General features: G+C 43.5%; 1 protein-coding gene across 1 annotated transcript in view; it reads left to right on the plus strand.

Moving 5' to 3' along the window:
- SEC63 (SEC63 homolog, protein translocation regulator) overlaps positions 1–24,027 on the plus strand; it is a 1,535,741-nt gene that overhangs the window by 1,444,866 nt on the left and 66,848 nt on the right. The window contains exons 25-26 of the mRNA XM_044065412.1: positions 22,403–22,501; positions 23,573–23,677. Of these exons, the coding sequence (XP_043921347.1) occupies positions 22,403–22,501; positions 23,573–23,677 (204 nt within the window). The remainder of the gene's footprint in view (positions 1–22,402; positions 22,502–23,572; positions 23,678–24,027) is intronic.

The raw sequence follows: 24,027 nt of genomic DNA on the forward strand, positions 1-24,027 counted from the left end.
AGCGGAAGAGATTTTTCTGGAATGGCCATGTTGCGATCTTTTGCTACTCCCCAAAACAGCAAATGTCCAGACTTCTTCAGCCTCTTCCTCTATCAGGCCATCCCCTGACCCAGGATTGGCCCCAGGGACTTCTTTATGCCTTCCCTCCATTTCCTCTGATCCTCAGGTGATCCAGAAAGCTACCGCTTTGAGAGCCAAATTGATTCTCATTGCCCCTTACTGGCCTCGACAAGTTTGGTTCCCGTTCCTCCATCATCACCTTTTGTGCAGCCGTGGCATCTGGACCCAGTGCCAGATCTACTGATTCACCAATCCGGTCAGCTGCACCGGTCAATCCCTTCTCTCAACCTCACAGCATGGTTGCTCCACTTCCTTCCTTAGCCAGGCTTCCTTTGATCTCTAACCCAGTTAGAGACATCATTGTAGCTTCACTAAAATCCTCTACCAGGAGGATTTACACAAGCAAATGGAAGCGTTTTCTTATTGGGCTAAGGCCCAAAATATTGATCCTTTACTGCCCTGTTCAGGCAGTTCTGGACTTCTTAGCAGAGATTTTTCATGCAGGCTCCTCTTCTTCCACAGTCAGAGTTCAATTGGCTGCTATTTCTAATTTTCATGTCGGGATAGCAGATCATAATATTATGTCCCATAGGCTCTGCAGGGCCTTCTTGAAAGGAATTTTCCTACTAAAGCCTCCAATCAGGAATCCTCCTCCTCAGTGGGATCTAAATTTAGTGCTGACATCCTTGATTCTTCCCGCCAGCTGTTTCTTGTTCCCTGAAATATCTTTCTTGGAAAACTTTATTCCTAGTGCCTATTACATCTGCCAGGAGGGTGTCTGAACTTCATGCTCTTTCGGTTCGACCCCCTATTTAATTTTTCACAAAGACAGAGTATCTTTGAGAACCAATCCATCCTTTTTACCTAAGGTCGCTTCAAAGAACAATCTGAATCAATCCATTGATCTCCTGTATTTTTCCTAACTATTCAGATAGAGCCGAACAAAACTACATTATCTTGGCGTCCACCGTCAGCTTAGATATTATTTGGACAGAACAAAAAATTTAGAAAATCTGATCAACTTTTGTTTCCTATGCGGATAATAAAAAGGCCTTCCTGTTTCTAAAGTGACTTTGTCCAGATGGCTTTCTTCGGTCATCACTGAAATTTATCGATCAGGGGAAAACAGCTGTGCTCAAAACCTAAAGCACATTCAACTAGGAGTTTAGCTACTTCTACAGCTTTTCAAGCTAGACTGCCTTTGGACACTATTTGTGCAGCGCCACTTGGGCCACTCCTCACACTTTTGTTTCCCATTACAAATTGGACTTGGCCTCCAGGGACAGAGCCAGTTTTGGCTCTACAGTCCTCAAGAGTTTGTTCCATTGAGCCACCCAGGATAGAGGTGCTAGGACGGTCCCATCAAGCAAGAATGAAGGCGAGATTGACAACAACATTAAGAAGTTATGTACCTACCATAGTGTTAGTTGTCTTCTCGCGCTTCTTCCCTCTTCCCCTGGCCTGGACAGACCTTGTATAAGAAACTATTATGCTAAAGACCATTCAGACCTGGTCCTTTTTCCATCTGTAAGTTTCTTCTTCCTTTGGGAAGTATTTTATGCTTGGTGTTATTGCCCTTTGTCAACAAACGAGATCTGGGTACTTACTGCCTTGCATCATGGGATATGGGGCTGCCTCGAGCTGGTAAAAGGAGTTCTCGAGCTAAAGCAAGTGAGGATCGGCTCCGAACCCATCAAGCAAGAAAGAAGGCGAGAGAAGACAACTAACATGGAACGTTATGGTAGGTACATAACTTCTTATTTCTGCCGTCGGAGTCCGTTTTTCCGCCCCCTACTCGGCCTTACCCCAAAAGCCAACGAGGAGGGAAAATGTGGTTCCGAAAAGCCCAAAAAGCCTTTCAGGACACACGTGGTCAACCCCCCCCTAGGGTCAGAGGAGGGGGTAACAATGGAAGGCGCCGCCCTTGCGACAGAGGGGGTCTGCAACACCAGGGTGACAGAGATCACTTCTCTGGTCCACCCTATCAGTGCTCCTGAAGGGAGACTCGACTGTCCTGCTCTCGAGGCAGTCGGGAGTCGCTTATCTTTATACCCAGACACCTGGCTAGATATAACAAAAGACAGCTCGGTACAAAGCATTATTTCCAGAGGGTATTTCATACCATTCTTCACCCAACCCACGCCCCCAAAGAAAATCCCGGACGTTCCACCTTGTTACAGGGAACAAGCAACTATAGAGGTCCGCAAGTTGCTAGAAAGAGTCATCCAGCCAGTCCCAGCAGACCAAATAGGATCCGGAACTTACTCAAGATTCCTTTTGGTTCCAAAGAAAACAGGGGACTGGAGACCTATTTTGGACCTTAACAGACTCGACCAATTTGTAAAGAAAGAGAAGTTCCAGATGGTCACGCTTCAGTCAATACTTCCCTTTTTAGGGAGAGGCAACTGGATGTGCTCAATAGATCTCAAGGATGTGTACTACCACATAAAAATGGCCAGGCCATCCAGAGATCATTTGTGTTTCCGGCTGGGAGCCAATCATTATCAGTTTCGAGCCCTGCCCTTTGGTCTCACTACAGCCCCCATAGTGTTCATCAAATGCATGGCAGTGGTCACGGCTCATCTGAGGTGTCTAGGATTCCAGGTGTTTCTGTACCTAGGCAATTGGCTCCTTGCCTCCACCACCAGACATCAAGTTATTCAAGCAAGAGAATACACTGACGCTCTGCCATCATTTAGGCATTACAATCAACTCAGAAAAATCTGCCTTGTCGCCATTGCAGCATATTGTCTTTATAGGGGCAGTTAGACACTTCAACCACCACTCTACGACTACCAATCGAGAGGATATTTCTCATTCGCTAGCATGTCAACTCATTAGTGTCGAAGGACAGAGCACCAGTCGCAGAAGTCCTAAAAGTATTAGGTTTGATGGCTGCAACGATCTTGGCCATACCATTAGCAAGGATGCACATGCGGATTCTTCAATGGTTGTTGTTCACCAATGGTCCTATCCGGAACTTCCAATGAGTCATGTGATTTTGATTACAAACTCTTGCAGGAGAGATCTCCAGTGGTGGTTGACGTCTCTTCATGTAACTATAGAACGTCCCTTTGTTCTACCACCTCCAGTAGCCACTGTGACCACGGACGCTTCCCTGATAGGGTGGGGGGGCATTTTCAGGGAATGACCACCCAAGGCACGTGGACGGATCAAGAGTTGTACCTGCATATCAATGTTCTGGAGATGAGAGCAGTACTTCTGGCGTTGCAGTACTTTCAGGACTCTCTTCCTCTAGGGACGATTGCAATTCAGACAGACAACATGTTGGTAGTCTGGTACTTGAACAAGCAAGACGGGACCAAGTGTCACCCCCTTTGCTGAGAAGCCCTCAGAGTTTGGCAGTGGGCTGTCTCCTCCCAGTGCTTTCTGTTGGCAATGCACATCCCGGGAAGATCCATCGTGATAGCAGACAAACTGAGCAGGGCAATTGTGTTGCCACACAAGTGGTCCCTCAAACAAAAGATCGCGGACAAGATTTTCCGCAAATGGGGCCAGCCTTGTTTGCTGCAGTCTTTTTGCCAGTCACGTCAACACCAAATGCAGGAGCTACTTTGCCCTGATTCCCCCTCTGGGACAATCCCCGAGAGACGCACTCGCACATGATTAGCTCCTGGGTCTCCTCTATGCATTCCCTCCAATCCCTCTTATACCCAGACTTCTACAGAAAGCAATGTTGCTGAGAAGGACTATCTTCCTCATAGCCCCACATTGGCCTCGGCAGATTTGGTTCCCATTTCTTCATCATCAGCTATTGGAGGATCCATGGATTCTGGACCCAGTTCCAGACCTTCCGACACATCGTCGGGGGATCTCCATCCCTCCTTGCAGTCACTGAAGCTCACAGCATGGCTGCTCCAGATGTTCTTTGTGTTTCACTGTTGCAGTCATTTTGGGTAATCCTGCTGGCAGGTTGCCCTCAGTCGGCCTGAATTCCAAAGTCTTGAGTCCTGCGTCGGCTGTCATTGCCCCTTCCCTGACGTCAGGTCGTCAGGGGTATAAAAGAAGCAGCCGACGCCATTTTCTTTAGTCTTTCTTGCCGTGCGGTACCCGAAGCAGAAGCAGTTTCCAAGTGCCAGTCAGCTGACTCCTGAGATTTTCGAGTTCGAATTTCAGATTCGAAGTCTTCTATAAAGCTAAGTACCCCATTGGGGAAACTTTTTTCTTGCTCCAGGACCGATGTCAGAAAAAGTTAATCATTTTATTTCTTGTGGGAAGCAAATACCTCATAAGGACTTTCATTCTTACTGTATTCCTTGCCTAGGGCCCTGATCATAATTTTCTAGGTTGTCGGTTTTGTGCTAGATTTAACCAACACACTATTAAGCGTCTGTATGACTTTGCTTTAAAGTACTTTGGACGCAGATTTAATTCTCCAGAAATGTCATTGGAAAGCCATCAGACTATCTGAGTTCACAAAAAACGCAAAGAAAAAGAAAGACAGACGAGGCCCAAAACCGATGACGAAGCTTCTCCTAAGCCAGTCGCCAGTTCGCTGGTTTTCAGTGAGGCGCTTTCGTAGTCCCTGACAACCGCTACTTTAGAGTCGCAGGCCCCTACCGACTCCGACATGGAGTTGGCCATGCCGCTGGAAACTCCAGGTATTGGAGCTTCGGACGCTGATCCTTCAGATGGGTCCAGAGCTGCTGAGCAGGCACCGGCTTCTGAGGATGTATTCAGACCCAAACATCTATACATTAAACCGACTTCAAAGGCAAAGACTAAAGCACCTTCAAAGGCAAAGAAGCAACCTCAAGAGCCATGTGTACAGGCCTCCATGCCCAAAAAACAGATGCTCAAAATAGCCGAAGTCTTGATTTCCTTGATCAGGGGTTCCCATCCCCCTCCTGATAAGAGGCCTAGGCAATAGACTGACTATGAATCTTCAGATCAGGTTTCCATTTCTTCTGATTCCTCTTCTGATCAGGAATATTCTTTTCCCCCATGAGGATTCTGATGCTGAAGAATCCATACCTTCAGCTTCTCCTCCTGAGGACTATTCTTTTGGGGAAACCTTACATACCATGAGGGAGCATTTTCACTGGGAGAGCCAAGATTTTTCAGAGTCTAAAAAGAGGCTCAGGGATTTCCTGTTACTACCTCAGCACAAGCCACTAGCCATCCCTCCTGTGTTAGACATTGTAGATGTGTTTTCGGAGTCTAGCCTTACCCCTGACTCCTTACCTCCAGCTCCTGTTAAGCCTGACAGATATTAGAGTTCCTGACTCACATAAATTCCTTTTTAAAAACCCTGCTGCAGACCCAGAAACTATTTCTCAGGGTCCCAAGGGAGTTAAGGCTTCCGCTGCAAAAAACCCTACCCCTTCTGACAGGGATTCTAGGGCACTGGATAGATGGGGAAAAAAGGTTTACACATCTGCTACCTTGGCTGTAAGGGCCTTAAACTGTCAGTTCCATATGCCCAGATGTCAGCAGCATGTCATGGCATTGCTTAAACAGAAAATGTTGTTAATCTCTGAATGTGCAGAAAACAAGGAAATGCAGGATATTTTGCATGCAGCTGAACAAGTTGGAAAGCATACTTTGCAATGTGGTTTTGCTTCTTTAGAGGCCTCCTGCAGGGCTGCAGTTACAGGTTCTGTAATTAAAAGGCATGCTTGGTTAAAGGAACAAAATCTGCCTGATCATGTTAAAGTTAAATCATTAGATGCACCTTTACAGCATGATTTTTTGTTTGGTGTTAAGGCAGAAGAGGTGTTAAAGAAAATGGAGGACAAAGCAAAATCTATGCAAACGGTCAAAGATTTCTTACAAGTACAGCCACCTAGGTTTAGTAGGCACTGGCCAACAAAGAATTGGTGCTTTCCTGCGTCAGACAGACCTCAAAGGGGCAGACCCAGATGCCCTAGAGGCAGATCCCAGGCGCAAGGTTCATACAGGTCAAAGCAATGGGGTGCTTCTACCTCCAAAAGTGGAGAAGACAAATCACAGCCTTACAGGAAACAGTTCCAATGACTTCCCCCTGCCTGCACCAAGCACTTATTTCCTGGCAGCACCTTTAGGGGGAAAATTAGCACTTTTTTCTCAAAATTGGCACATTATAACCCAGGACAAGTGGGTTCTAAATATCGTGTCAAAAGGCTACAAGTTCCATTTCCATACCCTGCCAAAGGCAAACGGCTGGCCAGATCTGCCAAAAAATCAATGGGCAGAGGCACAAAAACAAGTCTCATCCCTTATGGACATGAGGGCCATTCAGCAAGTGCCAGAGCAAGAGCAGGGGCAAGGATTTTACTCAAGACTGTTCTTGGAACCCAGAAAGAACAAGGAGGCCAATACTGTACCTATCGATTCTGAATACATTCCTGGATATACCAAAATTCAAAATGTTGACTTTGCAGCAGCTACTGCCCATGCTGGGCAAGAACGCTTGGCTTGTAACTTTAGACCTAAAAGAGGCATAACTGCATGTCCCAATCAGACAAATATGCAGAAGATACCTCAGATTCAAGGCTGGCTCAATGCATTACTAATTCTCTGCACTGCCCTTTGGCTTATCTACTGCGCCCAGGGTCTTTACAAAGTGCCTGGCACCAGTAACTGCATTCTGCAGACAGAGGAATACAATTATATCCTTACTTGGACGACTGTCTAATTCAAGCAGAGAACAAGGACATCCTCCTACAGCATCTGGCGTTTGTGAAAAAACTTTTAACATGCCTAGGTTACACAGTCAACGAAAAGAAATCAAAACTAGTACCCTCTCAAGAGATAATATTCTTTGGTGCAAGCTTAAATACAACTGCCCAGATGGCTTATCTCACGCCAGACAAAGGCAACTGACTACCTTCTTCAAAATGTTAGCAACAAAGGCCCAGTTACGTGCAAGAAAAATTCTGCAGGCTTTGGGCTTCATGGCATCCTGCATCCTACTAATTCCATATGCAAGACTACATATGAGGAAACTTCAATGGTACCTAAAAAGTGTCTGGACTCAACATTGCCACAGCCTGGAAACCATAATTACTCTCATTCCGTACCTGCAACAGGAGTTTCGATGGTGGGCAAAGGCTTGTCACTAAAACAAGGGACAGCCGTTCACATTACCTCCAGCCAGGCAAACACTAACAACAAATGCGTCAGATTATGCCTGGGGGCCCACATGGCAGGAAGATGCATTCAGGGAACATGTACCTCAAACCAAATGCATCTACATATCAATCAAAAAGAGATGCTTGCTGTTCAAAATGCCCTGACAGCATTCAAGGACCTACTTCAACCAGGACAACTACTGATAAAGACAGACAACACCATGGTCATGTGGTATATAAAAAAGCAGGGGGGCACACATTCTTACCCCCTTTGCAGACTAGCCATGACTTTGTGGGACACAGCATTGACTTACCAAGTACATCTGCAGGCCCAATTCCTGCCAGGAAGGAAAATACTCTGGCAGACTAACTAAGCAGAAACCTCATGGATCCCCATGAGTGGCAGCTGGATCCACAAGTCTTCAGCATGATAACAAGGAAATGGGGATGCCCGGACATAGATCTATTTGCCTCCCCTCACAACTACCAACTAAAGAGATTCTGCACGAGGATTTATCACAGACAAGCATGGAAAGTGGATGCCTTATCCTTCAGCTGGAAAAACCTGTCCGTATATGCCTTTCCTCCTCTGCCTCTCCTCCCCAAGGTACTCCTAAATGTCAGACAGGAGAAGCCAAAGATGATACTGATTGCACCAGACTGGCCTCGCCAGCACTGGTACCCAATTTTAAGGAGCTTGTCTCAATGCCCAGCTTGGACCCTACCTCAAGTACCGCATCTACTATCCCAGTAAAACAATCAGATCCTGCACAGCCAGCTCAGGACTTTAAACTTGGCAGCATGGCGGATAAATGTAGTCATACAAAACACACCTCTCAGCAAAGCTGTGATGGATGTCGTTTTGGAAGCCAGAAGGCCTAGTACTAGAAAATCTTATGCTGGAAAATGGAAGAGATTCTGTGCTTGGAACCAGGCACAAGGAACAGATACAGCTGTGCCAAATATTCCTCAGATTTTACAGTACTTAACTGAGATGCTGGACAAAGGCCTGTCTTTCTCATCTATTAAAATTCATGCCTCTGCCATTTCGGCTCATTACAATGCAGAGCCACCAATCTTTTCTCATCCCTTATTAAAACAGTACCTCAGAGGAGCCAAAAATTTAAGGCCTCCAAGGAGATCACCAATGCCTGCATGGGACCTCAACTATGTCTTGGAAAAACTCACCCTGCCTCCTTTTGAGCCAGCTGCTACTGCTGATATAAAGTTTTTATCTGGGAAAACAGCTCTGCTCCTAGCAATAACTTCTGCAAGGCGAGTTTCAGAGCTACGGGCACTCATGGCTGTGGAAACTTATCATTTTTTATCCGGACAGGGTCTCCCTGAGGACAAACCCAACATTTATGCCTAAAGTGGTGTCCAGTGTGGCTCTTAACCAAACCATTCATCTGCCAACCTTTTATCCAAATCCACAGAACAAGGGGGAAAGAATTCTGCATTCTTTGGACGTACACAGACAGCTTAGATTCTACTTGGACAGAACCAAAGATGTTCGTGTTTCACTGCTGCAGTCATTACACTTGGGTTATCCTGCCGTCAGGCGGTCCCGCAGTCGGCCAGAGTTCCAAAGTCTTGGTCCGGCGTCGGTTGCTGTCGCCTCCTCCCTGACGTCAGTGTGTCAGGGGTATATAAGAAGCAGCAGATGCCATTTTCTTCAGTCTTTCTTGCCGCGTGGTGCCCGAAGCAAAAGCAGTTCGCAAGTGCCGGTCGGCCAACTCCTGAGATATCTAATTCGAATTTCAGAACCGAAGTCTTCAATAAAGCTAAGTACCCCATTGAGGAAACTTTTTCTTGCCTCAGACCAATGTCAGTAAAAGTTAATAATTGTATTTCTTGTGGGAAGCAAATACCTCATAAGGATTTCCATTCTTACTGTATTCCATGCCTAGGCCCAGATCACAACGTCACTAGTTGTCGGTTTTGTGCTAGATTTAACAAACGCACTATTAAACATCTGTTTGATTTTGCTCGAAATTACTTTGGCCGAAGGTTTAATTATACCATGCAGTCGGAACAACTGACCGGAATTCACAAAAAACGCAAAGATAAGGATAAGGACAGGCATCCGAGGCCCAAAACTGATGAAGCCTCTTCTAGGCCAGTCGCCGGTTCTCCGGTTCTCAGTGAGGCGCTTTTGCAGCCCCTGACACCCACTACCTCAGAGCCACAGGCCGCGACTGACACCCATGCGGAGGTGCCTAGGCCTCTGGATACTTAAGGTGTTGGGCCTACGGAGACTAACCCTTCAGATGGGTCTGGAGCCGCTGAGCAGGCATCGGCTTCTGAGGGTGTTTTCAGACCTTCACAACTTACTATTGCAACTACAGCCAAGTCTAAAACTACACTAAAGACAAAGAAGCAAGTACAGCATTCACCTGGACAGGCCTCCGTGCCTAAAAAACAGATACTCAAAATGGCCGAAGACTTAATTACTCTGATCAGGGGTTCCCATCCCCCTCCTGATAAAAGGCCTAGGCAGGATACAGACTATGATTCCTCTGACCAGGTTTCTATATATTCTGATTTCTCTTCAGACCAGGGATACTCTTTACCCCCCTATGAGGACTCTGATGCTGAAGAATCAATTCCTTCAGCCTCTCCTCCTGAGGATTACTCTTTTGGGGAAACTTTACATACCATGAGGGAGCATTTCCATTGGGAGGGCCAGGATTACTCGGAATCCAAGAAAAGGCTCAGAGACTTTCTTTTACTGCCTCAGCACAGGCCCCTTGCTATTCCGCCAGTGTTGGATATTGTGTTCTCTGAATCTAGTTTAAATCCTGATTCTTTACCCCCTGCTCCAGTCAAGCCAGACAGGTAAACAAAACGAGAGCCAGGGCGGAAAGCAAAACCAGTAAAGATAAAAACCACCTGGTATAGGCACAAATCATTCGGGTCCCAGAAGTATAACAAATCGAAATTTATTTGCACTGCAGTCCAAGCACAATAGCAGCAAAAAAGAACGATATCCACAGTAACACAAGCAGCAATACGTTTGATAAAACACAACGTTTCATCATCAACTTCATCAGTAGTGACAGACATAATACTACAACTCCTTATATAGTGTGCTCATTGCAATTAAGCTTTAAAACAACCAATCATTTTGTAAATTGCAAAAAAATATTAAGAATTCTCTTGTGTTTTTTTAAAAAAACTCAACCAGAAATACATAATAAATATCTCCTGATATCATACAAATATTAAAGACAATCAACTTTAAAACATGGGTATTCTTAAGAATATGTAATTTTAATCAAAATAAATTAAAATTTAAAATTGTCACTGGTAGTAGATGTGTTGTTATCCATTAGTATAAATTACACCATCTGGTGGTCAAATTGGGAAACACAGTAATTTATACTAATGGACACTGGCAGACGACTTAAGCAGAAACATCATGAATCCTCACAAGTGGAAATTAAATCCACAAGTCTTCAGCATGATAATGCAAAAATGGGGGTACCCCACTGAATTGCCAACTACAAAAATTCTGCACAAGGATTTATCACACACAAGCATGGAAAGTGGATGCTCTTTCGTTCAGCTGGAAAAACCTAAACGTTTATGCCTTCCCACCTCTGCCTCTCCTTTCAAAGGTACTCCTAAAAGCCAGACAAGAGAAACCACAGATGATTCTGATTGCTCCAGACTGGCCACGCCAACATTGGTACCCAAGCTTAAAGAACTTAGCTCAAGGCCCACCTTGGATTTTGCCTCAAATTCCACACCTTCTGACTCAACAAAACAATCAGATCCTGCACAGTCAGCTCAAAACCTTAAACCTGGCTGCATGGCAGATTCATTAGCCAAACAGACAACTCCTCTCTCTAAAGCTGTTATGGATGTCATTTTGGAGGCCAGGAGGCCTAGCACCAGGAAATCATATTCAGAAAAGTGGAAGAGATTCTGTGCCTGGAACCAGACTCAAAGCCTTGACCCTCTTGTCCCTAACATTCCGCAGATACTACAATACTTAACTGAGATGCTGGACAAAGGACTATCCTTCTCATCCATTAAGATCCACGCCTCTGCCATCTCGGCACATTACAACACAGATCCTCCTATTTTTTCTCATCCATTGCTAAAGCAGTACCTCAGAGGGGCTAAAAAATAAGACCGCCCCGGAGAGCACCAACACCTACTTGGGACCTCAATTTTGTCTTGGAAAAGCTCACTTTACCTCCTTTTGAGCCAGCCAATTCAGCAGAATTAAAATGTATATCATGGAAAACTGCTCTGCTTCTGGCAATAACCTCAGCACGAAGAGTCTCAGAACTACAGGCACTAATGGCAGTGGAGCCTTTCATCATTTTCCACCAAGACAGGGTTTCCTTAAGAACAAGCCATTTATGCCTAAGGTGGTATCCAGTGTGGCTCTTAACCAAACTATTTTACCCAAATCCCCAGAATAAAGGGGAGAGACGTCTACATTCCTTGGGCATACACAGGCAATTACGCTTCTACTTGGACAAAACAAAAGCTTTCAAAAAAACTGAACAATTGTTTGTATCGTATGCTGCAGGATCACAGGGAAAGGCTATTTCAAAGCAGACCATTTCAAAGTGGATAGGACACTGTATCCGGTTCTGCTACACACAGCATGGGAAACCTGTACCATCTAACAGTAGACCACATTCCACCAGGGCAACTGCTACTTCTACTGCCTACCTTAGAGGAGTACCTACCAAAGACATTTTGGAAGTGGCAACTTGGAGTTCAGTACACACCTTTACCAAGCATTACCACTTGCTTCTTTACTCTAAAATATCCAGAGCTGGCTTTGCCACTGCAGTGCTGCAGGGCCTTATAGCCACACCAAATCCTCTATAGAACCAGCCACCCTGACTCAGCTTTGGGATTCAACCCAAGTGTAATGACTGCAGCAGTGAAACACGATGAACATAGTACAGTTTTGTACCTACCATAAATGTAGATGTTCGAGTGTCTTCACTGCTGCAGTCCTGGTTACCCACCCGCCATCCCCTCTTTCTTAGCTGAGTCTTATCTATACCTTTCTACACTATACTACCTATGTGGTGTATTTGCTGGTTACTGAAGGTTTTGTTTTTACCTTATTGTATGTTGTGTAAGCAGTGTGTATTTCCTATCTTTTTGGGGGCACCTGGCATCTGGGGCAAGAAAAACTGAAGAAAATGGATTCGGCTGCTTCTTATATACCCCTGACGCACTGACGTCAGGGAGGAGGTGACAGCAACCAACGCCAGACCAAGACTTTGGAACTCTGGCCGACTGCGGGACCGCCTGACGGCAGGATAACCCAAGTATAATGACTGCAGCAGTGAAGACACTCTAACATCTACATTTATGGTAGGTACAAAACTGTGCTTTTTCAGAAAGACAGAGCAATTACTAGTGACATATGCTGCAGGATCACAAGGAAAGGCCATCTCAAAGCAGACTATTTCAAAGTGGTACGCCACTGCATTCGTTTCTGCTACTTATACCATGGCAAGCCAGTGTCTAAGGGCATTAGGCCACATTCCACCAGAGCTGCAGCCACTTCAGCAGCCTTTCTCAGGGGAGTACCAACCAAGGACATTTTAGAGGTAGCTACTTGGAGTTCAGTGCACATCTTTACAATGCACTGTCATCTGCCACTCTACTCCAAATCCAGGGCAGGCTTTGCCACTGCAGCTCTGCAGGGTCTCATAGCCGCTCCTAATGCTGTTTAGCTCCAGCCTCCCAACCATAGCTTTGGGAATCTACCCAAATGTAATGACTGCAACAGTGAAACACGAAGAACGTAGTACAGTTGTGTACACTTACCATAAATTTAGATGTTCGAGTGTATTCACTGTTGCAGTCCAAGTTACCCACCCGTCATCCCCCCTTTTCTTCTGATGAAACCTATCTTTTTTTCTCTGATTTATACAACCTATGTGGTGTATTTGCTTGTGGATGAAGGTAAAGTTTATATTGCTGCATGTTATTTTATATATAGATATAAATGTTGACTACCCTTTTTGGGCCTGACATCTGGAGCAAGAAAAACTAAAGAAAATGGCATTGGCTGCTTCTTTTTTACCCCTGACGTCAGGGAAGGGGTGACGACAGCCGATGCAGGACCCAAAACTTTGGAATTCAGGCCGACTGAGGGCAACCTGCCAGCAGGATTACCCAAATGTAATGACTGCAACAGTGAATACACTTAAATATCTACATTAATGGTAAGTGTACACAACTGTACTTTCTCCTCATAGCCAGGCTTCATGATCTTCCTGATAAAACAAGACAGATCCTCTTGGCGTCTCATAAGCCGTCCATCAGAAGACTATATCTTAGTAAGTGGAAGAGATTTTCCATATGGGCTTCTAAGCAGAACATTGATCCCTATCAAGCCCCTTTGATGTCTATTTTAGAATTTTTGACTATGATTTTTAATGAAGGAGCTGCAGCTGCTGCTGTTCGGGTCCAGTTGGCTACTATATCTAACTTTCATCTAGGAGTGGACAGCCTAAACATAATGTCCCACAAGTTGTCCAAGGCTTTCCTCAGAGGGACCTTCCACATGAGGCCTCCAGTGAAAACTCCTTATTCTCCTTGGAATCTGAACTTTATGCTATCTCGCATGATTCTTCCCCCATTTGAACCAGCATCATCTTGTGACCTCAAATTTTTGTCGTGGAAAACCATATTTCTAGTAGCTATTACTTCTGCCCACAGAGTGCATCACATTAAGCCTTATTTATCAGCCCTCCTTATTTGATTTTTCATGCTGATAGAGTATCTCTTAGGACAAGCCCCTCTTTTTTTGCCCAAAGTTTGTTCTGAATCCAATATCAACCAAGTCATTGAGTTGCCAGTCTTCTTCCCTAACCATTCCAACAAATTAGAGTACATGCTTCACAAACTTGACGTTCACAGACAGCTCGGATATTATTTGGACAGAACAAAAGATGTTAGAAACTCAGACCAACTCTTTGCGTCTTTCTCTGAAGCCAGAAAAGGTGGACAACTGGCTAAAACAACGCTGTCTAAATGGCTATCTGATTGTATCACTTTTGTTTATTCAGCTGCTAATATGCCCTTACTACACAAGATTAATGCTCATTCTACCAGAGCAGTTTCTACATCCTCTGCATTTCAAGCCAAATTACCCCTTGATAACATTTGTGCTGTAGCCACTTGGTCTAAACCTCATACCTTTATCACTCATTACAAAGTTGATAAGGCCTCCAGAGACAGGGCTTCCTTTGGGTCTATGGTCCTGAAGAATGTACTCCCATGAGCCACCTGAGATTGAGGGTGCTAGGGACGCTACCCGAACGGCGAGATTGAATAACTTCACATTAAGAAGTTATGTACACACCATAACGTTCCATGTGAGTTGTTCCATCTCACCTTCATTCTTGCGTCCCTCCCTCCACCCTCCCCCCACACTTGGCTGATATTTGATCTAGAGGCTGGTCTCATCCTGGTTATTCAATCCTTTTCTCTTGGGAGAGTAGTTCTCTTACAGGGATATGGTACACACAGCAAACAAGATCTGAGGTAATTGCAGCAGTGCATCACAGGATAAGGGACTTGGTCTCAAGCTACTGGTAAACCTTGAGCTTTGCTAATGGTCGTGTCGGAGCCGATAATCTGCTCCGAACCCATCAGTGAAGAATGAAGGCGAGATGAAGCAACTCACATGGAACGTTATGGTGAGTACATAACTTATTTTCTATGCCTAAAGTAGTAATATAAGTAGCTCTTAATTGAGCTGTCTAGCTACCACTTCTCTTCTGAAATGCTCAGAATAAGGGAAGAAGTGTTCTTGCTTTCCTTGTATGTCCGCAGGCAACCTGGATGGTAATTGAACAGGATTAAGGATTGTAGGGACATCAGATAGTTGTCTGCATCTCTTGGTGAAAATAGAAAGGATTGTAGTATCCAAAGTGTTACAAAGTAGATATTACATTGTATTTCTGTCACAAGGCCATGGAAGCCTGTACTAGGAAGAGCTGTATTGTACTTTCCCAGGGCCACAGATTATAATATGGCTTTTCTGAAAACACTACAGGCTCAAAATGGTTTGTGGGACAAGAGCAGGGTTTGTGTCAGTCATCCTGAAAGGCATGCTGCCCTCCTGTAGTGACCCGTAGCTACCTCACAGATTGTTTTGTGGCCAACTTTGGTAATATTCCATATTGTGATATTTGCACTAGTGATCCACACAAAGAACATAGTACAGTAGTGTTACCATCTAACCACAATTGGTAGATGTTTGAGTATGGTCATTGTTGCAGTCCCAAGTCCCTACCCACCCGCTCCTGTACATTTCAGACAACCCGAGGGGCTGGGTTGGGGATCCTTTTTCTCCATTCTACTTTAATCCTTTGTTGCTGAGGTCCCTAAGGAAAGGTATGAGTTTCAGACCGTATACAAGGCCTCTGGGTTAGAAAAGCATGACATCTGGGCCAACTGGCAAGTTTTAATTATCTTGTTCTATCCTCAGGGTAGAGTGGTGGGCAAGAAAGTGCAGAAACTGGTGCAGGTAGACATCAGCTTTTATGTCAGCTACATGAGGATATCCAAGGTGAAGATGGTGTTAGCTTAGCTGAAGGAGAAGGGTGATCAGGTCTTAGTCTAGCCAGATATTTGACATCAGCATGTGTTAAAATTCCCTAATGTGATCACTGAAACAGTAACCACAATTGAACATCTACACTTAGAATAAGGTCGTAACAGTTTTATGAATTTCCTTTCCAGTTGGTCATGGAGGCAGCCTGTCCTACAACTGTCGGATGTATTTCCACTTCACTGTGACACTGTCCTACATCTTTCAGTTGTCTTCTTTGTTTGGTTATACTTTTTTACAATGAAAAAGCCATTTTGTCAGGCTGTCTTCCAGGTGGTATTTCCTGAGGCAAAACGGTCAGTTTTTTGTTTAATTGGGAATCATGGAAGAATTTATTAAATTTAGGGGGACCAAAGACTATGATGGTTCTTCTAGTTTTCAAGGTGTGTAGTGACTGTGCTCTGGTGGCTTCCTTAGAACTGGGAGCCTATCCTCCTGCACCCAAGAATCCTGGTCAGTTGTGAGTGAAACAAACCTGCCAGTGCATGTACAAAAACATGGTGATGCACCCTGCCATCATCTGCTTGGATGCTGCCAAGGAGACCAAGTTGATGCCAAACCACAATTTTTCTCTCTCTCAGTGATAAGAAGGGCAAAATCCTCAAAGGATTTGGTGCAAAGGTACATACCTCAGCAACACTTGCCTTTGTGGCCATTAATTGATAGAGTCTTGGTAAATAATTGAGACAAAATATAAAACAGACAGGGAATTTCTTGCAGCAGTGAAGTACTAGATCCTGAAGATGCATATCTTCAGACTGACCCACACAGTTCAGAAAGTGGGTAAGCATATGATTAAGTGCAGATGGGTGCACCTTCCAGAGCAGCAGCATCTGTGTCCATAACTGGAAGGGAGATATGGTTAAGGATCCAGCTAGTGCCAGAAAATGTCAAGAAGTAACTGCTCAGCACCTTTCTGGACAAGAATCTGTTTTGCTTTCCCATATCAAAATAGCCAGACCTGTCCTTCAGATTGCTGTCTTTTTTACAGAAACCAGTCTGGAGTACAGCAGGCTATAAGTAAAAAGGTCCTTCAACAAAGCAGTAGTGGCAGAGCAAGTAAAATGTTAAGTTGAGGAAGTTCCCTAGGACAAGCCCTAGTCCATGCAAACAAGGGTGATTCAACTGTAAACACATTCTACACATTCCTCCACCCCCACTCCTGCTCCCATCTTAGTTTTCCCTCCCTACACCCAGTTTAGAGGTCAGCTTAAGTCTTTTTAAGGAACGTTTTTGAAAGATTACTTTGGGTAGGTGGGTCCTAAGCATCATCTCCTGAGAGTGCAGGATCAAGTTCTAAGCTCTCCTTCCTTCCTTTCACGGGGATTCCAAAGAATTTTCTCCAATTCTAGTGGACAAGGAGAAGTTGGGTATTCCTGTTCTCCAACAGCTGTAGCAACAATTGTGTACTTTCCTTATTATCAGGCTTATAACTGGTAAAATAAATTGAAGAATGTCATTAGATCAAATGTTGTTTGATTACTTTGTTTTGACCACTTGCAATTGGATAAAGTGATTTGCAGACCACCTGTATGGCACCCATATAATTTGACACAAATTCCCCTCATGCATCTGTTTGAGGATTTGGTCAAAATGATAAAAAGTCAAGATCCATACATAACAGAAATACACCTAGTCCTGTCATTTGTCAACTCCTTTTACAAGGGAACTTCCTACTCTTTTAACATGTATGCGGTTGCCATCTCAGCCTGGCCTCACTGTATCCCATCCTTGGCAAATCACCTGTCAGTAAAACCGAAATGACTACCACATCTTCACCCTCCAAGGAGGGGTTACCCCCTTCCTTCCTTTGGAATGTGCACTTTATCCAGGAAAACTGATCTTAAATGCTTTTGAGCAAGAACCCTATGTCCCATTGAAGTATTTATCAATTAAAATAGCCGCTTTAGAGACCGTTGTTTGGGTCATAGAGTTTCTGAATGTGAAATTAGCCATTTATAATACTTCACAAAGACAAGGTGAGCCTTGGAACTGATCCGTCTTTCATGTCATTAATTTCAAAGCTCACTGTGAATCATACTGTCCAACTGCCAGTTTCTTTTCCAAGCCACAAAGTAAAGGGGAGAGAATTTGGCATCTTTTTGACATCCAGAGGCAGCAGGAGTATTAGCTGGATAGGATTAAAATATTTAGACAGACCAACTGTCCATGGCTTTCATCCCAGAAAAATAGGCCAAACTGATGATTAAAGAAGACCATTTCTAAAAGACTCACAGATTGCTATGATAATCACATGGTAACTGTTAGAAATGTGGGGAACCGCTAGAGCAAGTCTCTAAATACGGAGACTGAATGACCGAAAGAATGGATGTACTATATACAGGTCTGAGATGCCATTTCTCGGAATATTCCCTTGTCTTCCAGGTATGGTTTCTAAGAATTGGTATATATACAAGTTCAGAGAGTAATGTGGGGTTTGTTTCCCACATTGGAGGGTGCAGGGGAGGCTTGCCCCCCTTTGCAAAAGAAGTTTAATGTAGATGAGCAATTATCAGGATTCACATTTCTCCTGTGTTTTTGAGTTGTCCCTTTGGCTTATCTGCACTCAGCATTTCCAATGCCAACTTTTCAGTTGGGAGCCAAACTGCATAAGAGCATCCTCCTTTAAACATGTTTTGGCTCAGAACATTTGTGGAATAGCCACTTGGTCCTGCATTCTTATCTTTTTGCAAGCACTGTAAGTTGGATATTCAAGAGCAGGGCAGAGACAGCCGTCTTGCAGTGTCTTCTGCTATTCGTAGGAGTTTCCTGTGTGCCTTCCCCTCCTAAAAAGAGTTGCCAGGAATGGATCCTGCTTTGAAATATTCCCATTAGGCAGGAATTCTACTGCAGCATTGATCAATATGAAGAGCAAAACACAGTTTTATGAGCAACTCACCATATCATGTTTGGATGAGATCAGTTTTGAAGTACTGGCTTCTTGTCAGCCTTCCTCCTGCAGGAGGCTGGGTCCTGCAAAAGACCGAGCTGACAAGAGGACATGGGGAGGGCAAGATAAAGAGGGTGCAACATCTCTACACACACTGTCTGCATAACCCACTCACTGTAAAGTGCTGGGGAACTTCAGCTGGGACTCTACATATAGTACCAAAAGTTTTGTTTCTGGTTCTCTGTACAATTTACAGAGAAAGAAAATTAAGTTGGGGGATGGCATTTCCTTCACAGCACGTCTTCCTTCAGTAACAAGGAAGAACAGAAGATGGTTTGGGACAGCTTCATTTGTTATCAGAGGTGCAGGTATCCATCCTCACACTGGGGAGGAGTTGGCCTGTGCTAAGACATCTACAGAACTCTGGAAGTCCAACTGTCTGGGCAGATATCCGTTTGCAGCTAATTCGAATTGGTTAGGAATTCTGCTGCATCAGTGAACCTAGTATGACTTATACTGTTAAGTGAGTTGCTCACACAAAAGTGTACTTTCTACATGTATATATCTTGACAAAATGTCTTTTTCTAGTGCAGGTTCTGCAAAATTGATTATATGCTGGACAGTGCTTCCTGTCATGTGTATAGCCACACCTGCTGCAAACTTGAACTAAAAATGTATGAGCATTTGTCTGGCATGCATTTTTGGATTATAATTCTCACATGGCCTTGTCTTTCTAATCATTACCTTTTCAACAGGACCTTCTCCAACCAACAGGTTGAAACCTGGAGAAGCAGGCCTTTTAAAAGTTAGTACAGCGATGTAGATCTCCAGCAGCTTTTTTCACTTCACGGAGAAATTGCCGACTAAGGAGATTCTGTACCACAGACTCATTCCGGAAGAGCTTCAGCAGTGAATGCCTACTCTCTTCCGTGGACCTAGAACTTAAATGCATCCTCACTCTTTTACTCTGTACTTCTGCAAACAAGAATGGAAAAAGCAGTGCCTCATGTTAGCTCAGTTTTAGCTAATATAATCTTGGTTCCCGTAGCTGGTTTAAAAGACAGTTCCTGCCCTAACTATTGCACACTACGAACACAACAAAAGGATTCCTAGTACACTAAAACCTGAAGTCTCAATTTTGCTGCATCATTTACATTATCTGGGCCTAGCTTCTTTCAGGTACCCCTTCTCATAAGTGGTACATATTCTGCATGAGGGCATTTTAGAGTAGGAATGCTGTCTGCCTATAGGTAAAGTTTGTTCTTGGTGTTCATTCATTTGGACAAAAGCTACTGCTCCCTGCTCCTATTATTCGAAAACACATAGCTGAGCTTTTTAGGAGTGGTTTAGCTTTCATTTCAGTTAAAGTGCTTATTATCAGCTATTGCATTATGCCTTTCTTTGAGTCGTCCTCAACAGTTGAGCACTCCTTGAAAGGATTCATGTATATGAGGCCATGTAGGAGATCTGTTGTCTGTCCTGCCCCCCACCCCAACAGGCAACTTGAACATTTTTTTGTGGAATATTCTCATTTTTCTTCCTTTTTAGAAGTTTGTTTATTCTTATAGCTCTGAAATTTCTGTCCTGGAATATACTGCACTTGATGACCATTATCTCTGCCAGAACATTTGTTCTGCAAGCCTTTGTGTGTGTGTGTGTGTGTGTGTGTGTGTGTGCAGGAAACCATTTACAGTTTTTCTCCAAAACAGGGTAAACCTTAGAACCAACTTCTCCTGTATGCCATAGTTGGTTTTGAAGTTGGCATTAAATCAGACCATTCTGCTTCAAGTTTTCTGTTTTGGACCTCAGAACAAGACAGAGAGAACATTCCATTTGATGGATGTACACAGGTAATTTAGATATTACACTGAGAGAACATAAGCTTAGACTGATCAGTTATTTCTTACCTTTATGCCAGGTAAGCAAGGCAGACCTTTCTGTAAACAGCCCTTATCTAACTGTGTTGCTTTTTGTTACTACCATGGCAAAATACCAGGAAGACAAAAAAGCATATTCTACTATAGCAGCTGCTACTACAGTTATATTCAAAAATATCATCTGATATCATTAGCAAAGCAGTCACCATTACCAGAGTCTGTGCTAAGAAAATTACAAATTTGATATACAACCTAGAAGAAGAGCACGTTTTATCACAGGGTATGCTGTACTCTCCTTCCGGATCTTGATCAAGCTTCCATAGAGTACCAAACTGCATTCTACTTCTCTTCCCATTTATAAGGAATTATACTGCAGTACTGGACCATATGATCAGCGTAGTACAGTTGTTGAGTATACATGGAATAGGAATAGATGGTCAAATAAGTGGATTACTGTTGCAGTATAGGCTCCCACTTCTGTTTGTCAGTCAGACTTTTTTGTTTTGAGGATTAGCTCTCTCAACTCCCCAATTTATAGTGACAGTGAGCTTGAGAGTCTTGTACAACTTTCAACACTTCCCTTCCAGGGCATCTTGAGGTGCTTTAAAATATATATCCAGAAAGTGAAGAATGGCACAGGTAAGTCCTGGTTGCCTCTGCAGGATTTTGGAGATGCATTTGTTGGTGACGTATGGTATGGACTGCTTTCCCTGTTCTACCAAGTGTCCTTCAGATGTCCTTGTGGCTTCTAGTACTTCAAAGTGTCTCTATTTTGGACATTACTGTCTGGCTTACATGATTGCTGGTTCACACATTCACCAGGTATGCTTTGATTGTGATTCCATGAGTTTAGCCTTCTTTGGCACCTCAGGGCTTCAAGACTCTGCTTTATAAGCTCTTACCTCTTGACATTTTGCTGGCTGTACCCCCAAGCGATATTTATTTATTTATATTTTGCCTGGTGTACTTTCTAACATTTATCAGCTACAGAATGCCCTGAAGTTGGATATAACACATACTCACCATGTCAGTTGGTCTGCAGGGATTCCTTCTTCAATGGCTTTTTGCCACCCTGCTGCTTGTTTGCCTGCTTCTGGGTAATCTTTCCATCCATCATCTGCATGTTGAATCTTCCATAAGTTGAGCAAGTCTATTATTTTCAGCTCTTTTGTGTTTCCTGACTTGGGATCAAGGTGAAAAAATGCATAGTTGAATATGCCATCCTAGTATGGCATGTTAAGTTATGACTTGATAACTTGTGCTGGTGAGAGCCATGGATGCTGGAGAATATTTTGAAATGTGCCATCCCGGGAGGGCAAGAAAAATAAATCTCAGCTTAGCTATATGGTAAGTGCATAGCTGTTTCTCCATCTGTTGTGCTGTGAATCAGAGGATGGCCTTGATTATCTTGTTTTTATGTCTATCAATCATACATGTTGGGACTGTGTTTAGAATAATGCAGATTTGGTCTCGCTCCTAATCTGTAGTATTTTCCATCTGCTTCACATCTGTGCAGTACCTCTGAGTTTCACTGGGGCAGGTAACTGACGAGCATTTGTAGTGCATGTTTCTGAGTCTTACCTTTTATTTCCTTCTTCAGCACTTGAATGAAAATTCTGCATTTTATTTTGTTTGACGTACATCTGCTTTTAATATGCACTCCTGTTAGCCTATACTGTGGCTCAGGCAAGTATAGGTTTGGTGATATAGCAGCAACATACAACAGCACAAGCTTTGAATAGTGCCATACTTAATAAGTGATGAGTGTACATATACTGTGAACAATTCTCACAGCTACTTTTTCCTTTATTCAAGAGAGTATGACAAAAATGCTGTCTCTAGTAAACATGTAATTTAATGCTATAATATGTTCATATTTTTGACAAATTTACAGGAAAAACAGGAGTGGTGGTGGATATATATCGCAGACAAGAAGGATCAGAAACTAGTAGCGATGCCATACCATATCTGTACTCTTAAAGATAGAGAAGAGGTAGGCAGTCTTTGTAAATCCAAATTGTTTGAATGCTGAAATTACAAAAGACTGTTTGGCAATGAATATAATGTGTTCAACTTTTTGTTACCAAGTATAACACCAGCATTTTTAATTAGACACATGACCAATGTGCTGTATTTTACAATCTATTATTGCTACTACTAGCAGTCTAGTCCTGGTTTCCAAGGCATACTTAAACACTGCAAAATTCTCATCTTAGACGATATGTTGAGTTTGAAAAACCTCCCGATGTTCAACGTCTGTTTTTTTTGCTCATGCTGCCTGCCGTTGGACCCTATCTCAGCCTATCAACCAATTCATTCCCTTCACTGGGGAGGAGCTGACCATAAGGGATCATTATCCAGACAACCATTGGTGTGTATCAAAGTTTTTCCATTTTCTGCCTGTGATAATGATGCTCGCAGTTAGAGAAGTGCTAAGGAGGGGACAGGCAATGGGATGATGGCAAGATTGTCCTCACTGCTGCAAGGGGGTTGTTCCCTTCAAGCAGCCCTGCCTTTCCACTTGCAGGATGAGCAATGCTCTCTCAATTCTCAGCCAGGGAGACTGCACCACCCTGTGTGCCTCTGAGTGCATGCACACCACACCCTCCCCATGGGGGGGGGGGGGTGATTGGACCATGCTCCTTCCCTCCTTCATGGCTCCTCCAGGGCTTGGGCTCATAACTGAACCCCAGTTGCTTGGGTCAGTCAGGGCACCATCCCTGAATGCCACAGAGGCAGGCTAAACTCCCTGAGTTTAGCTTAATGAAGGCTTCTATTTTACCTCAATGTACTGCTACTTTTGAATTCTTTGGACTCCAGCAGATATTGTAGTGGGAGGAGTATGCTTATTGGGATGTTAGAGTAAATGCTTTCATCTGAGTCTTGTGGCTTAAAGATATGTGTGTTATGTGATCAAAAATGTCCTGTTGTGTTTTGGAGTAAAATGTAAGCATACCAGCTACAATTTGCAGACAACAGTTGACCAATTAAAGTAACCATCCAGTGTCGAGGAATGAATCTAAGTTCATGCTGTAAATGACAGATATGCTTGTTTTTGGTATAGGTTGAACTGAAATTCCCAGCACCACGTAGACCTGGAATTCATCAGTATATTGTATGTCTAAGATCTGATTCATATTTTGGCTTAGACCGTGTTCAATCATTAAAGGTAATGTACTTTGTTATTCAGAACTATTTTCATGACGTACTGATTAAAATATGTAGCGCTTCCCAGTTGGAAGTCAAAATGCCATGTTACATGCTACTGCATTTGCTGGGAATCTCTCTGTATTTAGAATAGTAGATCTTCAGGTATCACTATAGTTAGTATTATAGCCTTAACTTTTTCAGTACAAAGAGATTGTTTTCTGTCTCCGAATGCTCTGAATGTTAACGCAAAAAAGAATATGCTGAACTGTGGTGCTTTTATATCTTTTTTTCTGTTTAGACATACACGTTGTGCCATGTAGTAATCCATAAACTGGGGAATGAGAATGTATCTATACTTGAATAAGGCAG

The sequence above is a fragment of the Protopterus annectens genome, chromosome 1.part0, assembly GCF_019279795.1.
Source record: "Protopterus annectens isolate FY-2018-M chromosome 1.part0, PAN1.0, whole genome shotgun sequence".
NCBI lineage: Eukaryota > Metazoa > Chordata > Ceratodontiformes > Protopteridae > Protopterus > Protopterus annectens.